General features: G+C 45.8%; 1 protein-coding gene across 1 annotated transcript in view; it reads right to left on the bottom strand.

The window, feature by feature from the left end:
* Window positions 1–5,503: 5,503 nt before the first annotated feature.
* Window positions 5,504–24,148, bottom strand: part of SLC2A9 (solute carrier family 2 member 9) — a 122,797-nt gene continuing 104,152 nt past the window's right edge. The window contains exons 7-8 of the mRNA XM_027104038.1: window positions 17,504–17,691; window positions 5,504–5,659 (exon numbers count right to left, since the gene is read on the bottom strand). Coding sequence (XP_026959839.1) covers window positions 5,504–5,659; window positions 17,504–17,691 — 344 coding nt within the window. The remainder of the gene's footprint in view (window positions 5,660–17,503; window positions 17,692–24,148) is intronic.

Raw genomic sequence — 24,148 nt, 5'->3', positions numbered from 1 at the left:
TAACACGTGTTTGGTTCTCTTCAGGAATATTAATCACCAACAATGATTGTACTAGTTTTCTCGGGCTGCCGTCATAAAGTACCACAAACTGGGTGGCTTGAACAATGGAAATGTCTTTTCCCACAGGCCCGGAGGCTGGAAGTCCGAGACCAAGGCGCTGGCAGGGCCAGCCTCCCTCTGAAGATGTGGCGGAGGGTCTGTCCCAGGCCCCTCTCCCACCTTCTGGCAGCTCCTTGGGTTTTGTGATATAACTTCAGTCTTCACATGGTATGTCCTGTGTCTGTGTCAGATTTCCCCCTTTTTATAAGGACACCAGTCATATTGGATGAGGGGTCCACGCTACTCCAGTATGATCTCAACTAATTACATCTGCAATGACCCTCTTTCCAAATCAGGTCACATATGAAGGTACTGGGGGTTAGAATTTCAACATGTGAATTTTCAGGGGACACAATTCAGCCCATGAAAATAATGAACACTTATTAAGTGTCTGCTCCATGCCAAGCACTGGGAATTACTATATAATTCTCATGATAATACCTGTTGGAGTATGGATTTGTTCTTACCCACACTTTCCCTAAGAGAAAACTGGGGCCCAGAGAGGCTAAGTAACGGGCCCACAGTCACCCAGCTAATAAGCGCAGGGCCAGGGGACCACGCCATTCTGCGTCATCGCCTCCACCTGCTCTCTCCTCTAGCATGTACTGGATCTGGGGCTCGAGATGCAGCAGAGAATACTAAAGGTTTTGACGGTGAAATTGTGGCATGTGTTGGGAAGCAGAGCGGACGGTGGAAACCAGTAGATTTTTTTTTTTAACTTCAGCTTGATGGCACAGTCCATTCCTGACAACTGCAAAAACTTCCTGTTATGAGTAAGGGGTCAAGAGTGGCTTATGTTAATTCTATTTCCCCTGATTGAAAAAAGCCCAGGGAATTCCCTGGCAGTCCAGTGGTTAGGACACTGCGCTTCCACTGAAGGGGGCGCGGGTTCGATCCCTGGTTGGGGGACTAATATCCCACATGCCACGTGGTGTGGCCAAAATATTAAAAAAAGAAGAGAGAAAAAAGAAAAAAAAAAAGCCCAGTGTCCCAGCTACTCAGCGGAATGAGCCTCGTGCTCCACAAGCCGCCGCCCCGCGTGGCAGCCGACCCTCAGGCTCGTGTGGCCTGAACGACACTCCGTGGACCTTCACTCATCAGAGAGTTGAGGCTGCGGCGAGAACATCGATTTGGAAAACCAGCTGCTTCTGCAAGATGGCAATCATTTACAGCTGCCCAAGCTGACAAGCAATGCTAGGAGGTGAAATTAATTGCAGATCAAATGACCAAAAATCTTTCTCAATGTTATTAAGGCCCAAAGCCATTTTAATAGACCGTCAAAAATCTCAGTAAGAAGAAAGAAAAAAAAACCCAAAAAACTTGGCAAGTCCTTTTGATAGGCAATTACCTCACAGGGTTGGATGAAATAGTATACGTATATTTGGAAACAAGGTAATAACAGCTTTGGAATGGGCAAGGGATGTACTGAATATTGACTCTGTCAGGACCGTCCAGTGGGCCTTCATACACTTTGAGTTTTGTTTCCATGAGAAATTCTGTAAGGTGGTGCATGAGTTTCCTCTGGCTGCTGTAACAAATTACCACAAATTTAGTGGCTTAAAGAAACACATATTTATTATCTCCCAGGTCTGGAGGCCACAATCTAAAATAGGTCTTAGGGAGCAAAACTCAGTTGTTGGCAGGGCTGCCTCCCTTCTGGAGGCTCTAGGGGAGGATCTGTTCCGTGCCTTTCCCAGCTTCTCAAGGCCGCCTGCACTCCTTGGCTTGGGGACCCTCCCTCCACCTTCAAAGTCAACAATTACACCACCTCCGCTTTTGTCATCACATCTCCTTGTCTGACTACAGCTCTCCTGCCTCTTTTCAGACCCTTGTGATTACACTGGATCCACCGGATAATCCAGGGTAACCTCCCCATCCCCCCAACCATTGATTTCATCACATCTGTAAAGCCTCTTTTGCCGCATAAAATAACATATTCGTGTTTCCAGGAATTAGGACGTGGACACTTGGGGAGCCAGTATTTTGCCTCCCACAGGTGGGTATGGTTATGTACCCATTTTAAAGATGAGCAAATACATTCAGAGATGTTGGTGATTTTCCCCAAACCACTCAGCTGGGAAAAGGCTGATTAGGATTTGAATTCAGAGCCGCCAGGCCCTAGAACCCAGACGCTTTCTCCCCGAGCACATTGTTCCATCCCAGACTCCCAGCTTCACGTTGACTTTAATCTCATGAATTTCCAGCAGCTGGTTTTCCAAATTGATGTTCTTGCTGCAGCATCAACTCAACTAAGGGGTTAGAGTAAATGCTACCATTTTTTTTTTTACCACTTTTTTCCAATGGACGATTCTGCATCTTCAGCTCCTTTAGAAAATAAACTAGGAGGGAATGCAGACTGGGGCCTTGCACACAGGGCCACGGAACAGGCTTTCCTTTACCTGGCTAACTTCTGCCGGCCCTTCAACTCTCAGCCTCCTGGGTCCCTCCTCCAGGAAGCCCTCCTGGACCCCCTCACAGGAGAGCTCATCCCAGCATTGCATGTGGCATGTGTCTGTTTCTGGGTCTTTCTCCTTAGATCATGATAACATCACTGGTGACCTCCAAGCACAAGCAATATATAGGTGCCCTGCAGCTGCCTGTGGCATGGATGAACCCATGGAGGAATGAATCCACCACCAACACTATGAAGCCGCCATCCCTGCTCTGGGCCCACCGAAGGTGCCCATGCCTCTAGAATGCACAGGATCCAAATGACCACGGCCCATCATGATCCAGACTTGAAGGCAGCAGCGGGCGGACTCTTCAGAGGCTGTGACCTCCAGTTCTTAGATCTTAGATCTTAGAAAGGTCCTCTCTTTCTCTCCCAGTCATTTACCTCCTTCCTGGGATTAGTCCTTGAAAGAAGTACTTCATCAAAGACTATCAGCTTTACTGAGGATGATCTACCAGCCAGAGAGTGGGGACCAGAAGCAGGGGTTTCTGGAGTCAGAGAGACCGAGGGTGGAAGCATCCCCACTCCCTCTGTTTGCTCCTCTTTCAAATGGGGCCAATCACCTGACTTCCAGGACTGATGTGCACGTTCCTGAGATCTCAGGTAGAGCACAAAGGGTCTTGGGGAGCAGAGGGGCCCTGATGTTAGCGCTCCCCACGCCCTCAGGTTCTGACCTACTGCTGTGTGATCCTGGGTAAGTCATTGCTTCTGGTCTTGGTTTCCTCAACTACGGAAAGATCGAGAGAGACTCTGCAAAGTCCTGCTCTCTGTGAGAACGTCCATCACAGCCTTATTTAAGATGACAAATAATGGGAACCTTCCTAAATAGAACAAGAATAGTTAACACTCACTGAGTCATATGTCAGTGCCAGGCATTGCTTGCATCACTGTGTCTACTTGTTTAATCCTCACTCCTTCCCTGTGAGGCAGGGATGGTGTCCTTATTATAGAAATGCGGAAATCGAGTCACAGAGCTGTTGAATAACTTATCGGAGTTATGCAGCTCAGAAGGGACACAGCTGGGAACCGATTCCAGGCAGCGTGGCTCTGCCATCCAGGCTCTGAGCAGAGACACTCAACAACCCTACCCCGCAAACAATGGTTAAGGAAATTGCTGTATAGCCAATTTCTGAAGAACGATACAGCTTTCACAACTAGTGCTAATTCAGAGGGGGTGACGATCTACATATGTTTCTGTACATATGTGATACTTCAATAAAAATTTACTCAAACAAATAATAAGATGGAAAATCATTTGGACATAAGTTTATGTGAACAAAAGCAGAGTTAAAATTAGTCTATACATAGGATTACACTGAGTAAGATTTATACAGCCATCGATGTATAGAAAACACAAGGGGCGGGACTTCTCTGGTGGCGCAGTGGTTAAGAATCCACCTGCCAATGCAGGAGACACAGGTTCGATCCCTGGTCTGGGAAGATCCTGCATGCTGCAGAGCAACTAAGCCCGTGTACCACAACTACCGAGCCTGCGCTCGAGAGCCCGTGAGGCACAACTACTGAAGCACGCACGCCTAGAGCCCGTGCTCTGCAACAAGAGAAGCCACTGCAATAAGAAGCCCACGCATCACAATGAAGAGTAGCCCCTGCTCGCCGCAGGTAGAGAAAGCCTGCGTGCAGCAACGAAGACCCAACGCAGCCAAAAATAAATACATAAATTTATGTAAAAAAAAAAGGAAAACACAAGGAGAGATTTTGCCAAACTTATGTGGATAGTATGATTGTAGGTGATTTCTTCTTTGTTTCTATTTTCTGTATTTTACAAATTTACCCTAATGAGCTCATGCTGATTTCTCATAACAAAATACTTTACCAAAAAAAAAAAAACCAAACAAACAAAAAAAGGAAAATCCAAAAAACAAACACTGTAATTTCCCCATGACTTCCGTTCCAGACCGACTGTGATCTCCTGATGATCAATGTAAAAATTAATAATAACAGTTGGGTAGAGTCTATAACTCAAGACAAGAATTTTGAGAAACTTCCAGATTGTGAAACATCAAGATATTGTCTCTCTAACAAAAGACTGTGAGTGGAAGAGGGAGGCAGAACATCAGGTCTCTATGCTCTTATGACATCCGTTTTTAAAAGCATCTTGTTAGAATGCCCCATTAAGAGCAGGGAACAAAATAAAGTGTTCTTTCAGAAATGAGTCAGAAATACAATTGGAAGCCTCTGCCTGTTTGCACTGACGTCAATCTTGTCAGTGCAAATCAGTGAGCAAGAGTGGAAATAAAAGGTCAAGGTAGAAGACATGGGAATAGCTCATAAAGGGCGAAACCAAAGACCAGAGAGGTTGAGTGCATTGTCCAACGTCACACAGCCAAGAATTTCCAGAGCCAGGATTCAACTCCAGTTAGGTCTGTTTGCAAAACCTTTGCAATTTCTGCTAGATTCTGAAATTCCCTAATGTTTTATCCACCCCCCCCACGCCCCCCATATGTTTATTTTACATATCAAAGGTTGAGAAAAAGTGACAAGCTCTACGTCTCTCTTCTTTTGGACACTGTTGCTTATTAATAAGTTACCCTCTTGATGGACTGATGGACTGGAGTGTACTTTCTCCTTTTCTTTGCCTTGCAAACTCCTACATGTTTGGGGTGGTGATGACAGCTAATGGTTTTAAAGTGATGGCAACAGAACTTAGGCTCATATGGGCTCTGATCTGGACTCCCAGGGAGATATGGCCCTCTCTACAGGGTGCTCACCACAATGTGTCATTTGGGACTAAGTGAGAGTTCAAAGAAAAGAACTACTTATTGAAAAGAAGACAGTAGGGAAACAAGATGTAGATAAGAATATTCTCTAGATGGGTGAAACGTCAGTGATAAACTGCATTATAAACTCCCCAAATTCAGACACTTCGGAGTGACAAAGGGCATGTTTCTTTAAATTCATGCGCTTGTTACCTGGGGGTCCCTGCGGCTCTGTTTAACCCCCCATGATGTTCTCAGGAATAACCCTCAGTTTACTCACAGAGAAGATGGCAGCCAAAGTCTCGATGCCACCTGTGCTCAAGGTGATGTATGGGATCTTTTCCGGAGGGATTCCAGCTTTTCCAAAGATACTGTTGGTGTAGAACCAAATCTATAAAGCAGGAGAGAAAAAGAAGGCAGGAGGGTCAGTGAGAGGCATCTATTTTCTAAATTAAATTCAGGTACAAGGTGGTCTCTGAGATTTGCTGCTCAATCCAGAGGCATAAGGTGGAGCTATGCGGCTTGGCCGACCGCTTATTTTCTCCTTTCTCCCACATTTTCCCTTTCTCCAATACTAACAGAATGTCTACATTACTGGGAGCAACATGTGCTCAGCTAAGTGTGGCAATGAGATATGAACAGAACTATTGGTAAGGCTTCCAGGAATTCTCCTTAAAAGGAGATTTTCATGAAAGAGGTGTGATCTCTTCTTTGCCCTTCCTCCTTTCTGCTCTCAGGATGGTGAATGTGATGGCTAGAGCTTCAGCAGCCCTCTTGGGACACTAGGTGACCTCAGGACAGCACTGCTTTTAGCCCCCATGGTAACTTTGTGAGAATTAGATATGGTCCCTGATCCACAAGACATTTTACTGTCATCCACTGGAAACTGTCATAATAAATCTATAATGGGTACAACATGAATGAAGCTCCGGAGAGTTCTGCAACTCACAAGCTGCATAACTATACATAGAACCCTTATGGTATGAAAGCCCCAGTTGAGATGCTGGAGCGGGAAGTTAGAAGGAGACTGTGTGAAATCTCTTGTATTCCTATACACTAATGATGAAAAATATGACAGAGAAATTAAGGAAACACTCCCATTTACCACTGCAACAAAAAGAGAAAAATACCTAGGAATAAACCTACCTAGGTAGACAAAAGACCTGTATGCAGAAAACTATAAGACAGTGATGAAAGAAATTAAAGATGATACAAATAGATGGAGAGATATACCATGTTCTTGGATTAGAAGAATCAACATTGTGAAAATGACTACACTACCCAAAGCAATCTACAGATTCAATGCAATCCCTATCAAACTACCAATGGCATTTTTCACAGAACTAGAACAAAAAATTTCACAATTTGTATGGAAACACAAAAGACCCTGAGTAGCCAAAGCAATCTTGAGAAAGAAAAATGGACCTGGAGGAATCAGGCTCCCTGACTTCAGACTATACTACAAAGCTACAGTAATCAAGACAGTATGGTACTGGCACAAAAACAGAAATATAGATCAATGGAACAGGATAGAAAGCCCAGAGATAAACCCATGCACATATGGTCAGCTTCTCTTTGACAAAGGAGACAAGAATATACAATGGAGAAAAGACAGCCTCTTCAATAAGTGGTGCTGGGAAAACTGGACAGCTACATGTAAAAGAATGCGATTAAAACACTCCATAACACCATACACAAAAATAAACTCAAAATAGATTAAAGACCTAAATGTAAGGCCAGACACTATAAAACTCTTAGAGGAAAACACAGGCAGAACACTCCATGACATAAATCACAGCAAGATCCTTTTTGACTCACTTCCTAGAGAAATGGAAATAAAAACAAAAATAAACAAATGGGACCTAATAAACTTAAAAGCTTTTGCACAGCAAAGAAAACCATAAACAAGACAAAAAGACAACCCTCAGAATGGGAAAAAATATTTGCAAATGAAGCAACTGACAAAAGATTAATCTCCAAAATATACAAGCAGCTCCTGCAGCTCAATATCAAAAAACAGACAACCCAATCCAAAAATGGCCAGAAGACCTAAATAGACATTTCTCCAAAGAAGATACACAGATTGCCAGCAAACACATGAAAGGACACTCAACATCACTAATCATCCGAGAAATGCAAGTCAAAACTACAATGAGGTATCACCTCACACCAGTCAGGATGGCCATCATCAAAAAATCTACAAAGAATAAATGCTGGAGAGGGTGTGGAGAAAAGGGAACCCTCTTGCACTGTTGGTGGGAATGTAAATTGATGCAGCCACTATGGAGAACAGTGTGGAGATTCCTTAAAAAACTGAAAATAGAACTGCCATATGACCCAGCAGTCCCACTACTGGGCATATACCCTGAGAAAACCATAATTCAAAAAGAGTCATGTACCACAGTGTTCATTGCAGCTCTATTTACAATAGCCAGGACATGGAAACAACCTAAGTGTCCGACAGATGAATGGATAAAGAAGATGTGGCACATATATACAACGGAATATTACTCAGCCATAAAAAGAAATGAAATTGAGTTATTTGTAGTGAGGTGGATGGACCTAGAGTCTGTCATAGAGAGTGAAGTAAGTCAGGAAGAGAGAAACAAATACTGTATGCTAACACATATATATGGAATCTAAAAAAAAAATGTTTCTGAAGAACCTAGGGGCAGGACAGGAATAAAGACACAGACATAGAGAATGCACTTGAGGACACAGGGTGGGGGAAGGGTAAGCTGGGATGAAGTGAGAGAGTGGCATGGACATATATACACTATCATATGTAAAATAGCTAGCTAGTGGGAAGCAGCCGCATAGCACAGGGAGATCAGCTGGGTGCTTTGTGTCCACCTAGAGGGGTGGGATAGGGAGGGTGGGAGGGAGGCACAAGAGGGAGGGGATATGGGGATATATGTATATGTATAGCTGAATCACTTTGTTATGTGGCAGAAACTAACACACCATTGTAAAGCAATTATACTCCAATAAAGATGTTAAAAAGAAAAAAGAAAAGGAGGAGACTGTGTCCATACTCACTAGCGTGATTCAAACCTGGGCATTTTGGAGTGTGTTAATAATGATTCCAGGATAACAGGCATAAATAAGGAATGCCCTCTGCAGACCACCGTGCGTGGTCCTGGGTCCCCTGTACCAGCCCTCCTAATTTCCTTCATGTGAGAGAGAAGACCTATATTGTTTAGATCACTGTTGAGGCTTCTGCCACATGAGGCCAAACCTAACCCTAACAGATACTCACAGGGCATCCGACAGTGACTGATTTGGAGTTTGGAGACCTGGCTGCATCTTGAACTACCTGTTTGACCTCAGGCAATTCCCTCTGCCTTGCTGAGATTCCTTCTCCTCCTTGTCAAAAGAGGATAACCACACCCTTCCTGGGAGATGTCAGGAACTGGGTAAGTCACTATTCATTGATCTAAAGTTTTGGATCGATAGGCTGAACATAAATCATTTGTGTCCTCCCAATCCTAGCCATTTCTTTGAAAAGCAAGAGTTTGCTGAATGATAGAAAACCATGCAGTCTTGATACATGAAATCTGACAAGAAAACGTGCTGCCTTGAAGGGCTTTGGGAACATTTATAAACTGATCATCGTTAAGCAGAAACATTAGGGCTTGTTGCTTATAACTTGTCAGGCTCGACTGTAGCTGGGTGTGTTCTCTGCATCTGGTTCTTTGTTTCTGGAGAAAGGTCTTGTTTCTACAGATTTGTATTTTTACCAGCATTGGTTGGAAAAAAACCTTCCACACATTGGGGGAGAAGTTATAATTTAGGACCTACTCATATCTACAGATGGTTTTGCCAGCTAAAGAATGTCACTCGCCACCTGGCTCTACAAGGGTTAGGTCATTAGCCACTGCAGTCATTGACCTTCAACACACCCTGAAAGCAGTTCAGGGCGGAGGTCAGGAATGAGACACTCTGTGCTCTGGGAAAACTGGCTTTCAGATAGATGTTTTTGAAAGAAAATTTTATGAACCCAATATCTTGCATTTTCTCATACTTAGAAAAGCACTAAAATCATTGACGAGACATATGCTCCTTGTGGCTAGCAGCAACCTTCTACTGAGATGTGTGCTTGATTGTACGTACCCCCTTCACCAAAATCATATATACTGATCTCCCCCGCTACCTCTTTGGAGCAGTTCTTCAGAGCTATCTGAGAGGCTGTTTCTTGGGCTATAGCCCTCAGTAAGCCCCCAGTAAAGCTGAACTCACAGCTCTCACTTCGCATTTTTTTAAATTCAAAAGTTTATTTTTTAGTAAATCAGTAATTCTTCATAAAGTTATAGGCACACCCAGAGACTCCAGTAAAAACTACTGCATGAATTTTTCTGAGCTTGTGGGCGTTGATGCATTTAGTGGCAAAAATTGGTTTTAATACTCACATAAAACAGGGACTTCCCTGGTGGCGCAGTGGTTAAGAATCCGCCAGCCAATGCAGGGGACACGGGTTTGAGCCCCGGTCCGGGAAGATCCCACACGCTGCAGAGCAACTAAGACCATGCGCCACAACTACTGAGCCTGCGCTCTAGCTCCTGCGAGCCACAACTACTGAGCCTGTGAGTCACAATTACTGAAGCCTGCGCACCTAGAGCCCATGCTCTGCAACAAGAGAAGCCACCGCAATGAGAGGCCTGCGCACCACAATGAATAGTAGTCCCCGCTCGCCGCAACTAGAGAAAGCCCGTGCGCAGCAATGGCTTGCAGCAACGAAGATGTAACGCAGCCAGAAATAAATAAGATAAAATTAAATATTATTTAAAAAAATATTCACGTAAAACAAAGACTCTCCTGCTTGTGTCTGCCTCTCATTTGAATGAGCTGATAAATTAGAATTTTAGACTCTATCTTTGCTGTCATGTCCATAGAGTACGGAAGTAGCTCCTGATAATTCATTAATTCCTAAAGCTCTTAGGGCTCTGACAGAAGCTAAAATAATTCCAAAATGCCTTAGTCTCCACTGGATCTGTTTATATGATCTCTTCTCCTTTTGAAGGTAACTGATTCCCCAGCACACCTTCAGGGTTGGATCAGAAGAGTTTAGCTGCCTTTCTTACTCTTTGCCCAAATTCATGGATTTTCAACAGTCAGTGATCTCTCTGGGCCCTTTCCACCCCCAGCTGCCCTGCTGCAAAGGTGGATCTGACATTTGTATCATTCTCAGCCTCAGCTCTGAACCCCACACCCTGACCTGCTCACATTCCAGAAGCTTCCAGCCTCTGATCCCATGTGATATGTGTTCTCCGTGGAAGCTATGTTCCGGCCTCCTGCGTGGTGCTCCTTCCTGGCTTCTCACACCCCTTCCAACCCCCTTTCTTCCCTGCTTCCAGCTCTCCCTTGTAGCAACACTGCCAGGAGCATCCCTGACAGGTTTAAACATTAGTGAAGAGAGTCACGGTGAAGACAGCCCACATTATGGGCTCACAGGGACAGTTATAAGTGGCCCTCCAGTCATCTTATACTTAAATGCATTTCTGCAATGACAGGCAGAAATCGGCCCTTTGGACCCTCTCCCCATCCAGGGCCTGCAGGGAGGACGTGCTGGGCTGGTCCTGTTGCCATGGGGAAGGCCTGTACATCACACAAGCCGTCGGCCTCATTTTGCTGGCTTCACGAAGCCATCTCCCTCTCTCTGCCTCACCTTACAGAGCCGGAAGGTAACTCTCTGCATCTGCTCCCACTGAGTTTTATTTGATCTGGCAGTCTGAGGGCGTTGAACAACACAGAGGCACGAGGAAGTTTGGAGCGTGTCCCCCAGAGGACCCTCCTGTGGACTGTGATTTGCATTGACCTCATCCCGACACAGTCGTGCTTTTTCTGGTTGCCTGGTGGTCTTCAGCCACTGATGCAGATGGTGGGGTGGAAGGGGCAGCAATTCTGAGAGGCCCACAAGCTGGGGTTTCAATCCCAGCGCTGCTTCTGGTGACCTGTGGGTCTGGAGGCAAACGATTTCACGTCTCGAAATCTCCGTTCTCTGAAAGAAGGTAATCATACTCTGTCTTTCAAGGTTGTTGTGAAAGTTTTTTAAATGATGAAGTAAAGCATCTTTTCTCTAATTGGTGCATAACAAATAATGGGTATCATTTTGGAAGATTTCCATCTCTCTATGGAGATGTGACTGCTCCTTGGTAAAGGAGAACATGGGACAGTTGTGTGAGAGGCCCGCGTACCGCAAAAAAAAAAAAAAAGATAGGAATCCAGAAGAAAGAAGGGCAACCCAAGATAGATAAGAGTACCATCATCATCATCCTTGACCTTCCAGAAGATTCCAGAAGGTTCAAGAAAACTATGGCTTCCTTGCACCAGGTTTGGCAGTTGGTCCAATTTTCATCAACCCAAGGACTTGGTAGAAACAGTGCCCTCCTTGCCCTTGTTCTTCTCACCCCATACTCTTTGCCTTCCTAAACACTCAGCTGCCTCCCATATGCCATGGGCTGCTGGAGACACAGGCACCGTGGGAAGGGTCTCCAACCTCGAGGATGGCTGGGGGGGGAGGGGAGCAGTGTCAGAGAGACTAAATATTTGCACAAAAGCCTGTTTTTTGTGCAAATGACAAATTGCTCAGGAGGAAGGCAGCTGCATAAAATAAGTAATTTTAAGTGACAAGTCTAATTTTAGAGAAAAGAACTTGAAAGTTATTGTGAGGAGGGGAGAAAACCCAATATGACACTGAAAAGGAATTTAGAAATAACTAAATGTTAAATTCAACTTTCACTTGGATTTTCTAGTATGTGAAAACCGTTCATTGACTCTCCAGCCAAAAAGTACTGAACAATACATAATGCTTGTTTAGGACAGTGGTTCTCAACTGGGGGCAATTTTGTCCCCAGCAGATGTCAGGCAACGTCTGGAGAAATTTTTTAGTGTTATATCTGCTGTCATCTAGTGGGTAGAGGCCGGGTAAGCTGCAAAACATCCTACAGAGGACAGGGCAGTCCTCGTGGCAATGAACTTTCCAGCCCCAAATGTGCACCGTGCTGAGGCTGAGAAAGGCTGGTTTAGTGCAAGGTCTTAGAGATGGGCTGGCCAAACTGGCAGGGCCCCTGGTGCCAGGACATGTGAGTTTGACAGCACAGGCGTCACCCACTGTGACCTTGAGCAAGTCCTTGACCCTCTGTAAGCCTCAGTTTCTTCATCTAGAAAATGGGGATGGTGCCACCTACCCCGAAGGACCTTTGGAGTCAGAATAAAGTGATGAATGGAGATGTCTAGCAGTATTTACAACTGTCTTAACATATGGACCATGTCCTCCCACCCCCAAATAATTTCTGGTAAAACTAAGGGGACAGAGCAAGCCTTAAAGGACATTTAAAGTTTTTCATCTGTGTTAGACAGCTCTCTTCCTTGGTGACATGAATTATTTGGATTAAAAGGTAGCAGGTGCAGGGAGAGAGATTGGACTGAAGCACAGGACAGCTGGGCTCTGAGGCTGGGATTTGCTGCTAACCAGTGTTTATCCTTTTGTATGTAAGATGGAAGTAAGACTTGTCCCCTTGGCTTCCTAGGGATGACCTGGGGACACAGCCCAGTGACACATATGGGGATGCTCTGAGGGGGCCTTGGGGATCCTTCCTGCTCGGGGTTTAAGCACCCAGACCTTGTAGCGAAATGGCTGGGGCTCAAATCCCCTTTCCACCATTCCTAGCTGTGTGACCTAGGGAAAGTATCTCAATGTTTCTGTGCCTAACAGTCATGCCTAGCTCACAGGGCTGCCATGGAGACAGCTCTTGGCTCATATTAAGTGCTAAGTAAGTGTGTGCTTGATTATTATTACAGCTGAGCAGACAGAGGCTGGGCAAGGGAAAGCAACTGGCCTGGCTTAAAACTGCAGGTTTTGTGGTCACAGTGAGACAGAAAGCCAGGCCTCTGGATCTTGGCCCAGAGCTCTTTAATCCAGGCCATGTCAGGTTCCATGCCAAGCCGGAAGTATTACTCCTGATTTAAAGATTAAAAATAATCCTCGGGGCTTCCCTGGTGGCGCAGTGGTTGAGAGTCCGCCTGCCGATGCAGGGGACACGGGTTCGTGCCCCGGTCCGGGAAGATACCACATCCCGCGGAGCGGCTGGGCCCGTGAGCCATGGCCGCTGAGCTTGCCCGTCCGGAGCCTGTGCTCCGCAGCGGGAGAGGCCACAGCAGTGAGAGGCCCGCGTAACGCAAAAAAAAAAAAAAAAAAAAAAAAAAAAAAATCCTCAACAAACTAAGAATAGAAGGAAATTACCTCAATGTAATAAAGGGCATATAGTTGTTTTATATTATTTTAGACACACCAGAATTCTCATGTTTACTGTTTGCATGGTGTATCTTTTCTCCATTTTTTACTTTCAAATTGTATCTTTATGTTTAAATGTTTCTCTCTTGTAAATAGGATATACTTGAGTTTTGCTTTCAGATGCATGCCAATAATCTCTTTTACTCGGAGTATTATTTCCCATTTACATTTCATATAATTATTGATATAGTTGGGTTTAATATACCCTTTTTGTTAAAAAAAACCCAAAACAACAAAAAAACCCAAAACAAACAACCCCCCCCAAAACAAAACATAAAAATAAAGGGCACATACATGATAAGCCCACAGCTACCATCATACTCAACGATGAAAAACTGAAAGCTTTTCTTCTAAGGTCAGGAAGGTCTTAGAAGGATGCCCACTCTTGCCACTTTTATTCAACATAGTACTGGAGGTCCTAGCCAGAGAAATTAGGCAAGAAAAAGACACAAAATGCATCCAAATCAGAAAGGAAGAAGTAAATTATCACTGTTTGCAAATGACATGTTCTTATATGTAGAAAACCCTAAGATACCACACACACACATACACATACAGAATGTTAGAACTAATAAACAAATTCGGTAAAGTTTTAGGATACAAAATCAACATACAAAAATCAGTTGCATTTCTATACACTAACAAGGAACTATCCAAAAAGGAAATTAAGAATATAATCCCATTTTCAACAACATCAAAAATAATAAAATACTTGAGAATAAAGTTAACTATGAAGTGAAAGACTTTTACATTGAAAAATACAAAACACTGATGAGAGAAATGAAAGAAGACACAAATAAATGGAAAGATCTTCCATGTTCACGTATCAGAAGACTTAATATGTATTAGTTAAAATGTCCATACTACCCAAAGCAATCTACAGATTCAATGTGATCCCCATCAAAATCCCAATGGCATATTTTACAGAAATAGAAAAAAATAATCCTATAGTTTATATGGAACCTCAGAAGACCATGAATAACCAAAACAATCTTGAGAAAACACAGAACTAGAGGCACCACACTTCCTTATTTCAAAATATGTTATAAAGCCACAGTAATTAAGACAGTATGGTACTGGCATAAAGACAGACATACAGACTAATGAAACAGAAGAGAGAACCCAGAAATGAACCTATGCATATACAGTCAACTGATTGACAAGGGTGCCGAGAATATTCAGTGGGGAAAGGATAATCTTTTTGACAAGTGGTGTTGGAAAAACTGGATATCCACACACAAAAGAATGAAATTGGACCCTTATCTTCACTCAAAATGGATTAAAGACTTAAATATAAGACCTGGAACTGTAAAACTTCTAGAAGAAAACATAGGGGGAAAACTTCATAACATTGATCTTGGCAATGATTTTTTGAGTATGACACCCAAAGCAAAATTAGACAAGTGGGACTACATCAAACTAAAAAGCTTCTGCACAGCAAAGGAAATCATCAACAGCACACAAAGGCAACCTCCAGAATGGGAGAAAATACTAGCAAACCATATATACCCGATAAGGGGCTAATATCCAAAATATATAAGGAACTCCTACATTTCGATAGGAAAAAAATAAAAATAAAGCAAAATGACAATAACAAAATCCCCCCCCCCCCCCCCCGCACAAAGCTTCTAAAAAACCCTGTTAACAAGTGGGCAAAGGACTTGAATAGATGTTTCTCCAAAGAAAACATACAAATAGCCAACAGGCATATGAAAAGAGTCTCAACATCATTAATCACCAGAGAAATGCAAATCAAAACAGCAAGAGATCACCTCACGCCTGTTAGGATGGCTGCTACTACTACTATTACTAACTACCAAGTGCTGGTGAAGATGTGGAGAACTTGGGAGCCTAGTCTAGTGCACTCTTGGTAGGAATGTCAACGGGTGCAGCCACAATGGAAAACAGTATGGTGGTTCCTCAAAAAGCTAAAAATAGAGTTACCATATGATCCAGCAACTCCACTCTTGGGTTTTTATCCCAAAGAGTTGAAAGCAGGATCTTGAAGAGATGTTAGCACTCCTATGTTCAATGCAGCAATAGTCACAATAGCCAAGATATGGAAATAACCTAAATGTTTGTTGACGGATGGGTGGAGGTAGAAAGCGTAGTATACACATTTAATGCAATATTAATCAGCCTTAAAAAAAAAGGAAGAAATCTTGCATTTTGTGACACCGTGGCTGAATCTGGAGGACATTATGCTAAGTGAAATGAGCCAGTCACAGAGGACAAACACTGCACGATTTCACTGATATGAGGTATCTAAAATAGTCAGACTCATAGAAGCTGAGTCCAGTTGCGGTTGCCAGGGGCTGGTAGAGGGAAAACTCGGTGTTGCTAATCAACAGGTGTAAGGTTCCAGTAAAGCAAGATGAACAAGCTCTAGAGATCTGCGCGATATGGTGCCTAGAGTTAACAGTACTGTGTTGTGCACTTGGACATTTGTTAAGAGGGAAGGTCTCATGCTAAGTGTTCTCACAACGATAAGAAAAGAGATGGAACACAGTCAACGCGAGGCGGGTGGCTGAGATCTCAGCACTGCTGGCTCTGGGAGCGGAGAGACTTTTTTTTCCATCTATGCTTATGCAGTGGGGCTTATAGATGCACCCTAGGAGAATTTATAAAGTTATACAGGGTATGCAAATTGGAAAATTATGTCCCAGCGGAGGAGAGAATTCTGTTTAGAAATGTCATGGTTCTCAATCTAAATGCCTCGTTAAATACAGATTCCATATGTGGTTTTATGACTCCACATGCTAACTTTAAAGAGTGGATACATTCTCTCTCTGCTTTCTCAGAACAGGCAGGGTGCATTTGAGACTGTCTAGCATGACCTTGGTCTTACAAAGAGGAGGAAACGACAGGACTAATCCAAGGTCACGCTGCTAACCCAGGTGCTCCCTCATTCTGCTGACCAGACCAAGGTTAAACAAATAAGTAGGGAGATGATTTCATATCATCCCACTGTTTCCAAAAAAAGAATTAAGAGTTGATGAAATGAGGCAGAGCATTGTGGTTATAACTTCCTGTGCTGTCATCTTCCCTCTCCGGACAGGAATTACTCCCCTTTCAGGTCACCTCCCCTACATACCCACAAACACCCTCCCTGCTGACTTTTGTATGCCAGGCTCATACACACAGGGCAGTTATTTTACCCAGACCTCTTCAGAAGTTCCCTTCTCCCTCCCTCTAGGCCTAGCCACACTTGTCCTGAGCTACGTAAGTGACCTCAGAGGTAGTTTGGATGCTTCGGTACAAGAATCTCCTCTGTGCATCCCTGCCGAGTGGCTGGCCAGCTGGCTCGCACACTTTCATGAATGGGGAACTCACCACCCCTGGAGGCAACCCACTCTTTTCCAGAAGGGACAATAATAATAATAATCCTAAGTGTGCCTCCTAGGCCTCAAATTCCTGAATTCTACCTTCTGGAGCCCCCAAGACAGAAGAGGCGGCTTTGTCCATCAGAGGGTTAGGGAACCCCATGCAAGACTCCCTCCTCCGGTTTCCCTGCCCACGTCAACTCAGGCCCCAAGAAACTTTTTCTTTAAAGCCTTGAGGTTTTCTCAGGCCAAGTTGTGCACTGAAGCCAGCCCAGCCAAGGGTACTTTTATTTAAATCATCTCAGTGTTGCTCACTTATGACTTCCTAATACCCATTTTATAAGAAATATGACTTTTAAGTATTTCTAAGGATAAGTAATTATACTGATAGGCAGCCTTTATTAAGGGGTAATTCTGGGCTAGCTGCTTTATTGAACATCTTGCATGGATTATTTCTTTCAGTATTATGTTATCCCATTTTACAGATGCAGAAACTAAAGATCAGGTTATGTGGTTGCCCAACGGCACAGAGCTGGGGCTGGGACTTGGGCGTCCAGGCCCTGAACTGCCCCTCTCCCATGCCTCCCTCTGGTTCCTCCATTTGTGCAGAAGCGCTCACCGCATTGAGGCCACAGAGCTGGTAACAGGCCATGGTGATGACCACAGTGATGACCTGCCAGCGGACAGAGGGACTCCTGAGCAGCTCCAGCACGGACACCAGACGGCTGTTCCTCTGCTCGCGGCTCTCCGCCAGGACCTCCTCCACCTCTCGGGAGACGTCCTCTTTGCCCAGGAATGTCTGGAAAGCTGCCAACAGGGACAAGCACAGATTTCAGTGGGATTAGGATGTCCGTTGTGTCTGAGGCTGGGTCCCACAGGGATGGTTGGTCCAACCAAGACACACTCCTTGTCAGGGATGCAGCTGGCAGGGATCTTTGAAACCATGGAGCGCCAAGCCTTTGTTTAAAAGTTGGAAAACAGAGGCCCTGAGAGGTGCAATGACTTGCCCAAGGTCACTGAGTTGGCCAGGAGAAGAGCCAAGAGAGAACCGGGCTCTCCTGATCGATCCCACAGCAAAGCCCGTCTCTACCACTGGGTAGATGAGCAGTGCCCCGTGCCTCACATGGCTCCTGTAATGATTGGGTGATGTAACACATGCTAAACCCTGGCTTCATGAATATAACTGAGCCCCTCCTGTTTGCCCGGCCCTGTGTGCTCATCCTCATAGGAGACATCCAGACAGAGGTCTGATCGCCACTTGCTCAGGATGCCCAGGAGTCGATTCTATCTTCAGAAGGAGGATTGAACTAAATGACCTCCAGGGTCCTTTCCACAAGCCCCTCTGAAACACAGAAACCTGGGTTGGAATATTCTCAAAGAGCTAACCTTCCCAGGATTCAAGCTCACCCATGTGACTCAGGCCTTTCCCAGGCTGAACACTGCAAATTTCCAGCTTCAGCGAACCTGTCATTTTTTTTTTTTTTTTACCAAGCCCTTAATTGAGTAAACCTCCATGGATATATGCACAAATGTTGGCTGTCTGATTAGACCCCTGAGATCACAATAATCAGATCAGGGGAGACGCATTTAGAACATGGATTTAAATATTCAGCACTTATATATTCATCCTCCTACAGGGATGGTGTCTATGGTGACGGCTCCTGTGGACATTCCATTCCAGACACAATGGGCATCATCCCTAAAAACACTGCTCTGCATCACAGGCCATGTGAAATTGCTCTTCTTAGGTAGGAAAAAAAAAACCAAAACTGTTAAATTTCTCCAGATTCTCCAAGAAGCAAGCCCAGGAGTATATTGAAAACTGTCTCAGAATGTCTCTTTTGTAAGCTGTAATTTAATATTTTTCCTAGCATTTATTAAGGGTAAGTGGAAGAAACAGCTGAATGAGTAATGTTTCTGCAGCATGCACTAAACCATAGTATTTCTCAAAGTTCAAAAATGCAACATTCATGTGACAAAGTAATCCTAGAGTATTAGGGCAAGAAAATATTTATCTCTCCTCCCTGACATACATGCTTTCCATATAAAATAAGGAGAACTTTAGAACTTCTTTTTTTTTTTTTTTTTCCTTTTCACCTTGGCTGCCAGGAAGCTCTCAGCTAAATTCAGTGTTCAACTTTTAGAGTTGCCTGGAGCAAAAATCTCTCTTCTTCCTCTTAAAAGTTCTGTTCTCCTTCTTCTTTTAAATCATCCACTTAACTTCCCTGTTGTATTTATGTTCATAAAAAGTTTGCTTCTACTTGTCCCACACCCCTCCTTCTGTGGTTCCCCTGAATGGGTGACGAAGAGTATCTCATGCGACTGGCCTAGCAGACATGAAGATGCGCCACTCAGGCTCCCTTCAGGAAAGGACTTGGCTTCTGGGCTGTGAGGAGGTTGGTTAGTCAACAGCCTCCAGCTCTTAGCTTCAGGGGCATGCATCTCATCTTTGAAGCCCAGGAAATGCTATTCTCATAGTGGTCCCAGCCCACGACGGAGCATGGCTGTGGTACAAGGGCCCAGCCATCCTTACCCAGTAGGGACTCATGTAATGCACAAGTGTTGTTCCGGGGCTCCCTCCAGGGCTGGCAGAGACCTTGCCAAGTGGCCTTGTGGTCTGAGGCTTCCTCTGCTCAATCCTGTTGCGCCCTTTCCCTGCCCAGCTGTTACTCCCCAGGGAAACGTCTGTACTCCTAACTCCTCAGCTTCTGTTTCCTGGAGAAGCCAACCTGCAATAACTAATTACTTGACAGGGCAAAATCATCAGTCAGCGTCACTCTGTTTCCAACTTTGGAAGTGCCAAGCTGCTTTGGTTCTCACACCTTATCCTGAACTATCCCAGTAGTCCATAACTGCTCTCCTGGGTCCAGTCTTCTTGTGCCCTGTGGAGCTCCGACCATAACCCCCTCTGCACACTGCAGCATCAGCACCCATCTCAGCAGTGCACTTGATTCTAAAAGGCCCCTTGGCCTCTACACTCTGCAGAGTGAAGCTCAGGCTCCATGGCCCAGTCCATGGCTCTCCTTCAGCTTCTCTCCTGCTGCCCCCATCTTTGCATGCATCTCTCTTGGATGTGCAAACATGCATCTCAGCTTTCCTACACACGCTGTGCTTTCTTGGTTCTCTGCACTTGGCCGTGCCCTTCCCTCTGCCGGAAATGTCCTTCCTGCCGTTCCTTGCCTGGCTAACTTCTCCCTCCCGATGCCGTAGCCTAGGCTCTCACAGCCCTCTGTGCTTTCCCACCTCGGTGCTTTCTCCCCACACTGTCATCGGCACCTCCTTTCCACCTTCTGTGAGCACTTTGAAGCCCACTTCCTGGTGCCCGGTTGGAGGGCAGATGCTAAGTTCGTGTTTGTTGATCTGAGCTGAACCAACCCAGCTGGCAAACCCACTGCCTTCCCTGAAAGCAGCATTTCTCCACCTTGGCACTTCTGACGTCTGGGGCCAGAGAACTCTTAGAATCACACTTCTTGATGTACTTCTGCAGGTTGTTAGTAGGTACCCCAGCAAATACATTTGGGAAAAGTGAAGCCACTTTTCCCATCAGACTGCTCTGATGGGAGCAGTCCTGTGCATTGTAAGGTGTTTAGCAGCAACCCCTGCCCTCTTACCCACTAGATGCCAGAAGCACCCCCTCAGTTGTGACAATCAAAAATGTCTCCAAGCATCATTGAAAACAGCCAAGACATCAAACAACCCAAGTGTCCATTGATGGATGAATGGATACAGAAGATATGGTATATATATATATATACACACACACACACACACCCCACACACAATGGAATATTATTCAGCCTTAAAAAAGAAGGAGGGCTTTCCTGGTGGCGCAGTGGTTGAGAGTCCGCCTGCCGATGCAGGGGACATGGGTTCGTTCCCCGGTCTGGGAGGATCCCACATGCCACAGAGCGGCTGGGCCCGTGAGCCATGGCCGCTGGGCCTGCGCGTCTGGAGCCTGTGCTCCGTAACGGGAGAGGACACAGCAGTGAGAGGCCCGTGTACTGCAAAAAAAAAAAAAAAAAGAAGAAAAAAAAAGAAGGAAATCCTGCCACTTGCAACAACATGGATGGACCTTGAGGGCATTATGCTGAGTGAAATAAGTCAGACGGAGATCTGACTTATGATCTCAGTGGACTCTAACTCTCCCCACCCCAAACCAAGCTCATAGACACAGACAACAGATTGGTGGTCATCAGAGGAAGGAGGTGGTAGGTGAGTGAAAAGGGGGAAGGTGGTCAAAAGGTGCAAACTTCCAGTTAGAAAATATGCAAGTCCTGGGGATGCCATGGACAGTACGGTGACTATAATTAATAACACTGTATTGAAAAAATAATAATAATACTGTATTGGATATTTGAAAGTTGCTAAAAGAGTGTGTCAAGCGGGGGTCTCAGAGAGCCTTGTGGCCTGACACAGGGGCTCAGAGGCCCCTCCCAGGTGGGAGACCCCCATAGATGTCCACCAATACTAAGAAAAGCTTGCTTTGCTCAAAACCTGCCCATGGCGCCTGGCTGGACACAGAGTCCTTTGGGGCAGGAAGGGGGTGAGTGGCTTCCTTAGGTAAATTCTAATGTCCTCTTTTCCCTGGAGGCCATGGGCCTGTGGTCAAGGGGGCACATGGCTTTGAATTCTCCTCTGCCTCAGCCTCAAGGCCAGCAGGTCTATGGCCAGGCCAGTGACCGCAGTCCAGGATGTCTTGTTGGGGTGGGGGGTGGTTTGGCTTTGCCTGGCTCTGCTGATTGGCAGACAGTTGAGTTTCAGGTATCCCAGGCATATCATCAACTCTGATCAGTTCTACAGAACACAGAGCCCTTGCGGGGGACAGCACTGGCCTTTTAAAGGGAGGGTCTCAGGCCTGGTTGATGGAAGTCACAGGCCATTCAGAGCCAATGCTCAGCACGAGCTTACTGAGCATCTACTAGGCTTCAGGCACTGTGCTAAACACAAGCCACAGATCCTGCACCGGCGAGGTGGTGTCCCCATCACATCACATTTCCTAACAAGCTTTTGTGGAATTCTAATCCCAAGAGAGGCTCCATGGAAACCAGATTCCTTGATCAGAGAAGTTTAGTGTCATTGCATGAGCACTCTGTCTCTTGGTGGTTCAAACTTCACATTAGAATAGTAAAGGTTCTGATAAGTCCTGCAGGAAAGACACCCATTTAGTTTTGTTTGGCTTCACTTTTCCCAAATGTATTTGCTGGGGTACCTACTAACAACCTGCAGAAGTACATCAAGAAGTGTGATTCTAACTTCATGTGGCACGTATCACAGAGGCAGTGAATCCAGGACATCCTGGGAGCCTGGAGGGGGAATCTCATGGACGGCATTGAGCGGAGAGAGGAGGCAAACATCCCCAGACAAAAGGCTATTTTGTCTTTTAGGAGGCACTTTGAAGAGCAGAAAAAGTCTGAGGTAGGCAGAATAATGATCCCCCAAATCAGTCCATGTTCTAATCCCCAGGACCTGTGAATATGTTAGCTTTCATGGCCAAAGGGACTTTGCAGATGTGATTAGGTTAAGGACCTTGAGATGGGGAGGTTACCCTGGATTATCGGGGTGGGTCTAATGTCATCACAAGGGTCCTTATAAGAGGGAGGCAGGAGGGTCAGAGTGAGAGAGAAAGAGAAGTGACCATGGAAACAGAGGTTGGAGGAGGGACACACTTTGACGAAGGAGGAAGGGGCCGTGAGCCAAGGAATGCAGGTGGCCTCTACAAGCTGCAAAAGAACAGGAATGATTCTCCCCTAGAGCCTCCAGAAAGGAACACAGCCCTGCTGGCACCTTGGTTTTAGCCCATTGAGTCCTATTTTGGAGTTTTGACTTCCAGAACTGTAGGATAATACATTTATGTTTTAAGTCACTAAGTTTGTGGTCATTTTTTACAGCAGCAAAGGGAAACAAATGCAGAGCCATTGAAATTAGATAGCTGTAGGTTCTACCCCACCACAACCACTCACTTTCTGTATGACATGGGAAAAGCATCTGACCTCTCAAGCCTTAGGTCTCATCTGTAAGGTAGGGCTGAGGCCACCTATGTCTCCAGGTCACTATGACATCCACCTGGGGGAGCGTAGGCAGGGCACCAGCCTGGAGCCTGGTTCACTGCAGATGCCCTTCGGTGCCCCCTTTCAGGGACAAGTAACCCACTGGGAGGCTAGCGGGCACGAGTGAAACCAGCATCATGCAAAACCTAATAAGGGCAAATATGGGGTATATCTGTCCAGTGCTGCCTGGGGTCTAGGAGGGAGGGTTTGGAAGGGAGGGGGGCTGCAAACTCAGGCTGTGCAGCTGCCAGCCTGGTATTTAAGCACACAGCCCTAGATGTCAGGCCCTGGCTTGGGTACCCATGGAAGAATTGCTCAGCCTCTCTGGGTCCCGTTCTTACCTCTAACACAGTGATGACACTCGTGCCAGCCTCTCAGGCTGTGAGGACTGGGTAGTGGGCACACATCTGGGGGGGTGTTTGGCTCATGTGTCACGTGTTAGCTGGACCCACGTGGACAATACAGGCCAGGAGCCTCCAAGGGATGGGTCTGGGAGACATTTTGTGGCTGGAGCCTGGATGGCCTCAGGGGTTTGGAAGTGGGCAGCATGGCGATGGGGGATGGGGATGATGAGCTTGAGGCTATGGGACCCTGCGAGCTCCTGTCCGCACTGCCGCAGAGGGCTGAGCCCACATTCTGCCCGCCCACGCTTCACACCGCAACACGAAATAAAGAAAAACAGGTGTTCTTGACCAGGTCCAACTCACAGCCCTGAAGTTTCCCAGATCAATGTTGCGCTGTCTGGACGTGGTGCCCGAGCCTGGCAAACTCGGAGAAAGAGCTGAAGGTTAAGGGCAGCGTGATTCAGGCCCTGAAATACCCACAAAATGCCGCACCCTGAGTAAAAATGGGAAGAGGTGTGTGACGAAGAGGAAAGGGACAGGCCCTGCAGATGGGCTGAACTGGGGCCCACCCCGGATCTGCCGCCCATCAGCTGTGGAGCCTGCAGGCCTCCGGAGCCTCACGCTCCCGCTTCCTGGGGTTCCAGAGGGCTCAGTGTGATGATCTGGTGCAGTGACACCTGCCAGTTCACCACACCTGTGATGGGTTGTGTAACGGTGGGGAGGTGATTAAGAGCCCCAGCTCTGGGGCCATGCTGCCTGGGTCTCCATCCCGACGTCACCACTTTTCACCTAGTCTGATGCCAAGCCAGTTACTTAATGCTTCCGTGCCTTAGTTTTCTCATCTGTAAAATGAGCATAACAGCATTGGGGCTG

This window comes from Aethalodelphis obliquidens, unplaced genomic scaffold (assembly GCF_003676395.1).
Source record: "Aethalodelphis obliquidens isolate GAN/ISIS:26980383/991018 unplaced genomic scaffold, ASM367639v1 scaffold6, whole genome shotgun sequence".
Classification (NCBI taxonomy): Eukaryota; Metazoa; Chordata; class Mammalia; order Artiodactyla; family Delphinidae; genus Aethalodelphis; species Aethalodelphis obliquidens.
The sequence above is the reverse complement of the archived record's forward strand: the minus strand, read 5'-3'. Positions and strand labels throughout refer to the sequence as shown.